This window comes from Chelon labrosus (genome assembly GCF_963514085.1).
Source record: "Chelon labrosus genome assembly, chromosome: 10".
NCBI lineage: Eukaryota > Metazoa > Chordata > Actinopteri > Mugiliformes > Mugilidae > Chelon > Chelon labrosus.
Genome location: NC_140360.1, coordinates 29,138,635 through 29,150,506, shown reverse-complemented (window position 1 = coordinate 29,150,506; position 11,872 = coordinate 29,138,635). Strand labels below are relative to the sequence as shown.

The 11,872-nt window shown below is 40.7% G+C and overlaps 1 protein-coding gene across 1 annotated transcript; it reads left to right on the top strand.

Annotated features, from left to right (window-relative positions):
- Positions 1-30: 30 nt before the first annotated feature.
- On the top strand, positions 31-10,388 carry e2f1 (E2F transcription factor 1). Its single transcript, XM_084553071.1, has 7 exons — positions 31-1,308; positions 1,574-1,673; positions 2,570-2,789; positions 3,203-3,376; positions 4,589-4,703; positions 4,803-5,085; positions 6,220-10,388. Exons 1-7 carry the CDS (start codon positions 1,057-1,059, stop codon positions 6,459-6,461), a joined length of 1,386 nt encoding a protein of 461 aa, XP_084409197.1. The 5' UTR covers positions 31-1,056; the 3' UTR covers positions 6,462-10,388.
- The last annotated feature ends 1,484 nt before the right edge of the window (positions 10,389-11,872 follow it).

Genomic DNA, 11,872 nt, shown 5'->3' with positions numbered 1-11,872 from the left:
CTGGGACAATAACAACAATAACGACCGATAACGGGGTCGGGTCGTCGCTTTTGTAAATAGACCTCGCCCGGGGTGAGCGACCGAAGAGCGGACGGCTTCTGTTCTAACGTATGCGTGTGAACTTGGCCGCTTTATTTTCTTATTTTTTCCAGTTTTGCCGGACTGCTTCCTGCGTGCCCCAACAAAACGAGGGGATAGAAGAACTGTAGCTAATAACTTAGCTAGCATGCTAATGCCTTATATTTTCATATTCAGCAACATCTCTGTTTTCTCCACTGGACTAACGGGCGCTTTTGTGAATATACTCTTCAAATATAGCATTGAGTCGCACCGATGCCTTCTACGTTGTGGTTAATTTGCTTTGATGGCTTACTTCTGTAAGCAGCTATAAAGTTTTGATAGCCTCTTAACTAATCCACGTTTTCGGCGTAGGTATAAATAGTATCATTCTACAGTCGTGAATTGTTAGTCTGACAGCTGTTCGTGTTTGTTTGGTAACTTGTTCGAGTCTTTGTTGTTGGGTCCTAAGCTAGCTCGTTAGCAGTAGGTGGTAGCTGTGTTGGGAGCAGTGTGGCCAGGCCTCAGCTGTACAGTACTGACAAGACAGATGAAAACAAAAGATTAGCTTGCTAGCTCGCTAACCTCCAGCGTTAATTACCCTCGCGTTCAATTTGCGACTTGTTTATTGACAACATATCAGCGGCATCAAAAGCCTAAAGGCGCTGTATAAGTATGCATTTAGAAATTTTATTTCATTTGCAAAATTTCCTGTTTTGCAGAACATCCTGTCTGGCTCGTTCAATTTGAAACCGCTTCAACACGTCGTTTCCCATTACTTAGGAACAGGTTGTTTATGAACAGCAAGAGAGGTTTTTAAAAAAAAAAAAAATGTCCCAACTGCTTGTGACCTGCTGCAGTCAGATATTCAGGTCTTACTTTTGTCCCCAAGATTAATGCGAGCAGCTGCTGATCCTCTGTCAAATCCCAGCATCTTAGTTTGTGACCCCATCAACAGCCCCAAAGTCCACTGAAAGGGGGACTCAGAGACCCACTGCAATGTCAGAGACTCTGATAACAGGGCAGACATCTGAGGATCTGTTGGCAGACTTTGAGACTTTGCTGAACTCTGGGAGTATTGACTTGGGCCAGGACCACCAGATCGTGATCATCACCAGCCCCAGCCATGAGGGACTCCACCCAGCAGCCGCCCCGACCAGCACTGGGGAAATCCTGCTGTTTGCCACACCGCAGGGCCCCGCTGATGTGGGCATCCAGGACAAGAGGCGGCCGGCTCTTGGAAGACCTCCGGTGAGGAGAGTGGGGAGGTGTGGGAGGAAGGGGTGGAGGTGGAGGTAATGGAAAGTGAAAGAGCAAAGACAGGAAGTGGTTTACTCAGACGTTTTTCTTTGACATTGTAAATCAGAGCTTGTTTAAGTCGATACACCTGTTGCTTTAAGGTGTTTTTTTTTTTCAATTCTACAGTTTCTTGTCTTAATACAAAGTTAAGACACAATTATAATGATGTGATGCATATCATTTTTTTTATTTATTTATACGTCCGTTTACATTTCAGGTAAAGAGGAAGTTGGACCTGGATAGCGACCATCAGTACCTAAGTACCTCTCGACCGTCCACAGGCCAAGCACCACCTTCCACACCTGCCCCTCCCAGAGGTACACACAATTGCAGCTGTGTATGAGCGCTGCATCCATTCATCCACCCGCTCCAAGCGTACTTTGACCTTTGCTCCGGCTGTCATTGTCCTAAAAACAGCTGTCCCTTTATCAGTGCAGACAACAGCCTGCCATCCTGTCTTTGTCTCCACCAGAAATAGTTCTAACTCAAATGACAAAAGATGCTTGTTAAGCGTGGGGGAAAACAGTGGACATACTCTTTATTAATATATTATATTTTAATTTTTTCTCCCTGTTTTTAATTTTGAACAGTAGTTGGGGTTCACAAATTCAATATATCAGAAGATTTGAGTTGTTGTGGATAAGAGTTATGGTTCACCAAATGAAAAAAAAAAAGTTTGAAAGGGAAATGGGATCAGTGATTATTATTATTATTATTATTTCTTGACATTAACAGACATCAAAGATCACTTAAATGTTGAGAGAAATGAATTATTTTTGTAGAGTTGTTGATATATTTGATATATGAAGTTATACTGTCTGTAAATTTTTATAGAATATAATCCAAATATTGAAATGGGCAGATGACTGTAATCTGCCAGAAGTAAAGTTTCATTCACATGGGAGTCTGTCCAGCAGACTTACCCCTCTTGCCTTTGATTCGTGTCCATCACAAATACATCCAAGCAACTACCAGTTGTTTCCATGTTTTGCCAAGTGCCTTATTTAATTATAAAAACAGTAATTGATTGTTTCTTGTACAGATTCAATTTCACTCTTGAGTTTAAACAATCCACTTCCTCAAGGCCAAAGAGGATGAACCATGAATGCTTCAGTCAGGATGATTGATATCTTGCTGTTGGCCTGCACAAGTGTTTTATGTGAGGATGGAAGGTTTTTGTATACTTATTCATTCCTTTTCCTTTTGTGTCCAGTTCCTCGAACTGCAACAGAGAAGTCACGGTATGACACTTCCTTGAACCTGACCACCAAGCGCTTTCTGGACCTGCTGTCCCAGTCTGCTGATGGCGTGGTGGATCTGAACTGGGCCTCACAGGTCCTGGATGTCCAGAAGCGACGCATCTACGACATAACCAACGTCCTGGAGGGAATCCAGCTCATCTCTAAGAAGTCCAAGAATAACATCCAGTGGCTGTGAGTATAAAAAAGCCTTGAGTGGGTGGATAGTACTGGTGTTGCACTATATGGGTGCCATGGATTTTTGCAGTTTTGCAATAACATAATTACTCTTGAAAAACACACATAAGGTGGAGATCTACCTGATAAATGCACTGTTACGGGTTACATGACATAGGCTCTCATCCTGGTCCTTAAGTTTTACTTAATTAAAAGTAGCACTTTACTAACTTTACTGTTACTCTTTCAGTTATGTATTTTTTACAGTTCCAGTTGTGAAAATCAGTAGAAACGTAGTTTGAATATATATATACATATTGACATGCATGTAGGCCATATCATCCACCCCATCAGTGTCTGATTGTACTAAGCACTATTGCATTTAATTGAAGAGAGCACTGACCCTTTCCATTTTTGTATGTGGTGTGCAGTGGTAATCGAATTGATGCAGCACAAGTTTCCCGCCATAAGGAGCTGCAGAGGGAGCTGTGTGATCTCACAGCAGCTGAGGAGCAGCTGGACGAGCTCATTGCCAAATGCAACCTACAGCTCCGACTGCTCACAGAGGAACCACAGAACAAGAAATATCCTTTTGACAGAGTCAGGTGTCCAAAACATTTCACAAACCAGCAGCAGCGCTGATCGACCTCTGCCGACTCACCAGATGTTGTGTTGATGGTGAGTCTAGCAGCACCACTGGAGCCCAACGACACATGTCGCAGTCTTGTACGGCAGACTTATTCTCCTAACATAATATTCTGGGCTCCAGTCCACTCATGACATATGTTTGGTGGACAGATTGGTTACCGATGTGCTCAAAAGTCATGCACAGCAAATGTAATCTAATTAACTAAATGAAAGATTTAAAAACAGAAGGCTTCTCAGATAAATGGGCAAGGTATTGCTGTCAGCTACGTAATGCCAATATTACAGCTTGTCATTAGGTGCTTTTTGACCATACTGTTCCAGAGACTCTCTGAGGAAAACTTCATACGTTGAAGGCCTTTCTTCTGTTTGAATTTTCTCTACTGATAGGACCCTTGAGCTGACGTAACAACTGACTAATGGCAGTGGTGATCCTAGGTTCTGGCAAACTGGCAAAAACAGTCATAGGGTAGATAGGAGGCCCCTACAGGGATGTGGAGTATTGTCAATGCACTGTAGGGCCTTGATATGTTTAAGGGGGTTTATGGTTGTGACTGCAACACAAAGGTAGCCATTTGGGGGCATTTCTTTTTTCATTGGGCCCCAAAGAACTGTTTCGTTTGCCGGTCCAGACGGTGCACCCCTGGGTATGGCTGCTTAACTTAGTTCTTTACAATGAACAACAATGGGTTGATTTTCATTGTCACCTGTTTTCGCTGTGTTTTGTTCCATTTTTTTTAATTTTTTTTTTAAAAGAACATTAAGAGCTTTCGTTTGCCTGGCTAATGTTGTACCAGCATTCATGTGTCCACCCTAAGGTGGCATCCTATCACACTACTACACTTGAAGTCTCTGAACCACCCTTTTTTTATTATTATTATTATTATCACAAATGCTTTCTAAGGGAGTTTGCATGGCTAGGCGCTTGATTTTATACATCTGTGGCAACAGGTCTGATTGAAACACCTGAATTCAGGTGTGGCCAAATACTTTTGTCTATGCAGTGCAGATGAGATGGGACCGATTCTAAACATTAACAGTTAGACATGTACCAGCCTTAGTAGACTGCTGCCTGATCATATATTTTTATTCATAGTATTACTTTCAAAACGGAAGTCATCTTGCCAGCTTGCATAGCAAAACTTGTATGTACCTTAATCGTTGTTCATCACGTTGGGTTATGTGCGCTGCCAGGACTTGAGGCAGTCGTTTGATTCACCAGACCAGCTTGTCATGGTGATCAGAGCTCCACCAGAAACCCAGATGCAAGTTTCAGAACCCACTGAGGTACAGGATTTGAAAATATGTTTCTGACATCTTGAAATGTATTTATTTTGAAGCTGTGGCCTTTTTACATACCACTGAGTATTTGTCTGCGTCTCCCAGGGTTACCAGGTGTCACTGAAGAGCACACGAGGTCCCATCGATGTCTTCCTATGTCCAGAAGACAGCTCTGGTGTCTGCAGCCCAGTGACAGGAAGCAGTCCCTCAAAACCCAGCACTGACTCCTCCCCAGTCTTGCCTCCCACACAACCCACGGACCAATCACATCCCAGGACGTGCACAACAGCCCCGGAAGTGACTTTATCGTCTCCAGTGTCCACGACTTCCACAGCATCAGCAGTTTCCCAGCAGGACCCCTCATCACTGGGTTTAGGTGGTGACACAGGTGAGTTGATACTGTTTCTGAAACACTGAAAGACAGATAGAAACTATAGAAAGGCTGTACACCCTCCACAAGCCTTACGTTTTTATTAATCCAATGTTTGGACCTGCAATTCATGTTTATTACTGATCCAAGGATGTTTTTTTTTTTTAATTCAATAAAAGTGCTGCTGTAAGACATGCTGTCAGCTTAACTTGTCATAGTGTATAGCATACAACACTGGCACAAGACAGGACTGTTGTTTGACTACAGGTAGTAATTTAGGACTTATGTACATTCATAAAATTCAACATTTGGATGTATTGTTTGAATATCACTCAGGGTAAAGAAGCTATTTAGCCTAACCTGCAACTGGAAGCTGACTGGTTAGAATCACAAGACTGATTGGATGAATTATGCAAGGGTTATTAGGCAAGGGAATTATGCATCTGTGGGTGATGCATGCAGTTGCCCTCATGCAGTGTAGGACAGTAAAGTGTCTTCTTATTATTATTCTTCACACGCTTTTCCTTGCCGAGTTTTCTGCAGCTGCTTCACGCTATTTGAATTAATTGTTATCCAGGGATATGTTGTGTCTCCATTTACAAAAACGGTTATTTTACTTCAGAGAACACACGAGGGGCAGGTCTTGTCACTGATAAATAGTATTGCTGGAGGATTTCTGACTTATATTGACCAAATGTTATCTATAAAAGCACAGAATGGATTTGATATTTTGTAAAAAGAGCAACATTTCTTTGACAAAAATGGTTGAATCTTTACTCTGGCCTTTTTTTTTCTACGTCTGTAGTCTGCCTTCCCAGACTTCCTGAAATTAGATTAGTTCTTGGTTGTTTTTGCTGTCTTGCGCATCTTACTTTCATCTTTATGCCATCCAAGTTTTCCTGTATTGCAGTGTGTGTTTATTAAAATGTACATGCCAGATCCATTTAGCATATAGAACCAGAGCTGTTGTCACCTCTCATACCCGGGTTACTGATCCTGCTGTGCTGAAGTGTTGCTCTGATAAAAATCTTTCCTCTCATGGTATGGGGAAGTGGAGGCAACTTTTTACTTGAATGTTTTCTCCCCTAAAACTTCAAAAAACATAGTGTCTCAAACGACATCTCCTAATTGTTGTTTTATTTTCTATGACAGAATCGCTTCTGGGAGGTGACCCATTCTCCAGCCTCGGTGACCTACCCGACTTTGACCTCTCGCCCCTCTCCTCCTCTGACTTCCTGAACGTAGAGGGCCTCCCTCTCCCTTTGGATGGTTTCATCAACCTGTCCCCCCCTCACAGTCACGACTACCACTTTGGACTGGAGGAGCATGAAGGCATCAGTGAACTGTTTGATTGCGACTTTGGTGACCTGTCTCAAGTTTTGGGGGACGATTAGAGGAGGGAGGAGAGCAGCGGATCGTGGGTAAATCATTCTGGATGTAGGATTTACCTCTGTCCCCTGGTGTTCTAAAGGAAAAACAAAACATTTTACCAGAAACGCATAAGCTTAATGTTTCAGTTGAGGGGTTTGGGAGAGGTCTTGTGTTGTGATTGCCCGTGATCCCCAAGATGCCACCCTGACTACCAAATCTCCAAATTTCCCCAAATTTGTACAGCACATAATTAGCACTTCTCTTTGGCCATTTTAAAGTTTTAGACCAAGAATTTAGCTATAGTATAGCTATTTAAATTATTTATGTGAATGTTATTTTGGTATTTTCTACCAAGTGAGGTTGTTGTTGTTATTGATAATGTTTTATCCAGGTGGATTGTGCAGGTGTTTGTGTGTGTGTGTGTGTGTGTGTGTATGGGGAGTGGGGGTGGGGCTTCTGGTTTCCCTAACACCGATTAGCTTACATGCTATTACTCATAAGAGTTTTTTCTTTTTCACGTCCAAGCCCCCTCAGGGCCGTAAACCTATGGGAAACGCTGCTTTCCCATTATAAATAATTTGTGTTTAAAACACTGGAATCCTGAAAAACTGGATCCTCCTACGTCCTGCAACTGATAAAAATCCTAAACCCTGATTAGATTTGCACACACTCCCGTACTGGATTAACAGGAGTTTCCGATCGCGAAGTGAACAACATACTGCAGTCAATGCGTGTGAAGTCCTTTGTGTGTTTAGCACAAACTAAGGCCCTTATGGAAAACTGGACCTTTGTCTTTCTTTGAATTAATGGTAGCATAAAGACTTATCATGACACTTCGATTATTTTGACCATGCCAAAACAGTAATGCAAAAGCTTCTTTGGAAAAATAAGCAAAGTTTAAAAGGTCAAGACACTTGTTGTGTCGGTGTTAGGGAAACCAGGCGTTAATAGACTGCTGCACTTATGCTAGCAGGTAAAAACTGAATCTGTTCTTTATTAGTCCGCTAGGCGTTTAGCCATAGTCTCAGGTGTTTTGAGCAGAGCAAAGTCTTAAATCAATGTTTTTGATGCAAACTTGTATGTGAGTGTTTTAGATGGGTTTTGTGTATGTTCCTAATAGATTTTACAGGTGTGTGTTTTAAATTTTTTATTTTTTATTTTTAAGCTGAGGCTTGGAAGGAAGCTCCAGAAGCCTTCCAGCTGTTAATGTCATGTGGGGACCAACAGGTTCTAAGCCTTCATCATCACAAATCAGTCACTGTTCATTCACCAACAGACCTTTTTCAAGGAAGACATTGGCCACATTTACATGGACACTAGTTTTCCACTGGTAATCAAAAAAATTGCCCATTCACAATAAAAAAAAAATAAAAATAGCACATTTAAGACTTCAGTCAGAGCAGACTAGTCCGATCCGAAGGAATATTTTATCGAATTTTTTTTTGGGGGGGGGTGAATGGCTGGTGTAAACCTGCTTAATGATTTGGGGCACATAAATATATGTCTTACCAGATAAATTTATTTTGTATGAATGAAATAGTTAAGTTGATCAGAATGATTTCAGTCTGGCTGATGAAGTACTGTCCATGTAAATGTAGCAGTTGTTACAGTAAAAGCAGAGGTGTATTAATGATGGCTGCATTCCAATCGGGGGAGGTTCTGCTTTTGTTCATGCTGATTCACTGTCATCTCTTACTAGGACACATAGTGGGACTGAGCCATCAATAATAAATGTGCGCTTTCATCCTGTGACAAGTCAAAATGTCTCTCATGAAAAAGTTGTAATCTGTAAGGAGCAGTGTTGACTTCAGGAATGATTAAGCGGAAGTTATTGGATTCAGAACAGAGACATCCTGTGACTGTTCAGCGTATGCACTTCAAATCAGTTTGGAAAGTTAATACTCACGCCTTAAATCAATGACTTATCAGGTAAAGGGTGGAACATCTTTAGCCCAGAGTGATCGAGTCATTCTTGTTTGTTTTTTTTTCAGTGGGCAGGCTTCACTTTCACATTCTGCTACATGGCTCGATTGTGTTTTTGCAGAAACCATGTTGATTTTCATTTAAAAGAAGCAGCAATAACCGACCTTTTGCCATTGCGTACCTAGTTATATTATGAGATGAAAAACTGTCCCTCCCCATGTTGTGTATTGTTGTGGTTAGAAATGTCTCCTTTTTATGTTCTAAGTTATGTAAGCTAACATGTTGTTTGGATCAGATTTTATTGTGTGAGGGTGCATGCGTGTGCAAGTTCTTTTGTTGAGTTTTGTATTTATTTTTTAAAAAAGGGGGGTGTAAAAGGAAGAAAAAAAATGGTACAAAAAGTTTGATTCATTTTCGGTCAGGAAGGGACTTTGATTTTGTGCATCCATGCAAATCAGGCATTGATACGTGTGCCCTAGAGTGGTGAAAAGAAGGATTTGGTTTGTAAGTGAGCATCTTGTATGGCATGTTTATATGATTTATCTCACATACACAATTTATTTTGTTCATATCCTCTTTGATTTCAATTTATTTATGTAGCGTCAGTAACACAATTGTTTCCTTGTGCAACCTGTGCATTGGATAATGAGAAATGGATACAAATACAGTATATTTGCCTCTTTGAATTAACAGATGGCATGCAACCTGACATCTAATCTAAGGTTGTACATGTTTTATTGTGTCACCTTTGGTGCCTCACACTCATCTGAATGTGTAAAAATGTTTTGAACTACTGTCAACTTTTGTTTCCTTTTCTCATGAGCTCAGTGCAGACCTTTCTCCAAATCCAGCATATCACTTCAACAGCATCTGAAAAGTATTTAACTTATAGTATTGTTTCAAGCCTCCAGAACGTTGGGCCTTTTTTATTTTACCTTAAAATGTATCATACTTTTTCTCTGTTTTCTCCCATCAGCAGCTGAACTGACCAACACTGTTGTTGCCCCTAAGTGAAATTTGGGTCATGTTTGATTCCCTGCAGGACAAATGCAGTGCCTTGTGGAGATAAAAATCTAAGTTTTCCAATCAGGGTTCATTTTTGTGTACTCTCATAGAGAAAGAATGCATGTTTTGGTTTGTTTACGATTTGTGGGGTTTTGTTTGAAAATGTTTGCACCTTTCAACTAAAAACAATTAAAAAGAATTGAAGAATTCGAGCATGTGTAAGGAGATGAGTGGGATTTTCTCAAATAATGAAATTGTGATAAAACATACATCAGGCATAAAATTATGACCACCCTCCCAATATTTGTGTCTTGTGCCTCCAAAACAGTTGTGACTCATCAGAGAATGGACATGGGCCTTCTGAGGGTGTCCTGTGGTGTCTGGCAACAGAATGTTAGTGGCGGCCTTTGAGGGGAGGGGCCTCTGTGGATCATCCCACAGATACTTGATCAGTTTGGGATCTAGTGAATTTGGAGGCCAGGTCAACACCTTGTGCTGTTCTTCATGTTTTTTGAGTTGTTCCTAAACCATTTTTGTGTGTGTCTGTGTCAGGCTGCATCCTGCTGGGAGTGTCATTGCTATGGGGTGGGGGTGTCTGGTCTGGTTTATCTGGGTGTTACATGTCTAAGTAACATCCACCTGAATGAATGCCAGGTCCAAACGTTTCCCTTCAGAACATTGTATTGTCACAAGATGGTCGGATGTTTTTTACTTCTCCTGTCAGTGGTCATAATGTTATGCCTGATTGTGTATATTGATTGATGATCCAAGCTTCACAACACTATGAAAATAATTTCAAGAGATATTTTCATCGTTCTGCTAAAAGGCAGTTTTGGGCACACAACAAAATCTGTTGACTAACGCTAAAAAATTTCTGCTTTAACAGCGAAAATAATGGACGACTCCTCGTCTGAATCAGTGCTTATGTGACTTATCAAGCAACTTAATATCACATTTTTTCCCAAATTTTATTTTTATGGCTTCAGTTTTGTTAAAAAATAAATAAATACAGTTTTTACGTGTGAATTACTAATGGGACCCAATATGCTCTTTTGTATCAACTTTTGTTTGACAAAAATAAAACTTCTTTTGACTCATTTGCACCACATCTTTTTTTTTTTTCAACATAAAACTGAACCTAACAGGAACGTGTATCCCACTAAACTAACTGTAACATTGATTTTGGATATGTTCTTTGGATCCTCATGGTGAAGGGTGAAAGCTGTCCTTGTTTCCAGTTGTCTAGCAGACACTAAGGTTTTCTGTGCCAGAATTCAGCTCTTCATGATTCCCTCAACTTTCATTTAAGCACCTGTGCAAAGTGAAGAACAGCAGTGGCAAAAACATGATGCTGCTTCACCGTGGTTATGGTGTTCTTTTGCTCATGCTGTTTTGTTGCTGGACTCAAACATACCTTTTACAGTTCGGGGCACAAAGTTAAATCATTGTCTCATCAGACAATAACACATTTTTCCTCATTGTTCTGGGGGACTGGATATGTGTTTTTGCAAAATTTGGTCAGTGTCGGATACTTTTGAATCATAAATTGAAACAGTAGCTAGTTGCAAACAACTCCCAGTATGGTGATGGAGTGGATTCAGTGCACTGTGTAATTGTTATATTTTTGACTGTCCCTCATAATTACAGAGCCTGCTGCCAGAGGGAGCAGTTCCCTCTCAAAGTGTTACTGTGACAGTGGATAATCACAGGGCAAGAACAAAAGTGAGCTGTTTCTTAATCCGTATGGGTCATTCCCACAGTCATTTGGAGCACCTTTCTAGAGAAATGCGTGAATAAGGTATTTCTGTCACATGCAAATAAAGGTGTGTGCACACTCATCACTCGGAACTATTGCGCAAAAGTAACTTCCTGATGAAATTAGCAGTAACTGATGTAACCATGGATGTTGTCTTGTCAGGGATTTATCATCTGCACTGATGCATTATGCCAGGTCCCCATAAAGATTAAGCACCGTTCCAGAAAAAGGTTTGTGGTCAAGCGATTACTAAAAATGCCGCTTCTCTTGTGGATGTGAAATTCATGGGTCAGAGGAATCATGTCGCGTTAGCAGCCAGTTTTGGGATGGACATTTCATTCAGGCTGTGTGGTTTTGTCCAGCACTTAGACTGAAATGTCAGTACTGTGTCAGTTTGTAAACAACGTCACAGGCATATTTCTAGCTGTTCTGAAGGCTCTACAATGCCTCCTTGTGAGGAAAGAAGTGGACTGTGGACTATATATAGGCTTAAAAAAATCTGGCCTATAATTTTTTAAGAGATTTGTATATCATCTTGCAGGCAGACAAACCTAGAAGCTTATTATATAGATCTACCATATATTTAATATGAATTACTTACAGAAAAAATGTCAGGAGCCTCGGGTTTATTGTACCACTTGACATGCTTCCGTGATTGAAGCTTTAATTAGTACTCTTTTATTCAAAGACTTGTTTTATTGAAACATGCCCCCTTTGTAAAACAGTCCTGTTAAAATCGCGATAGACTAA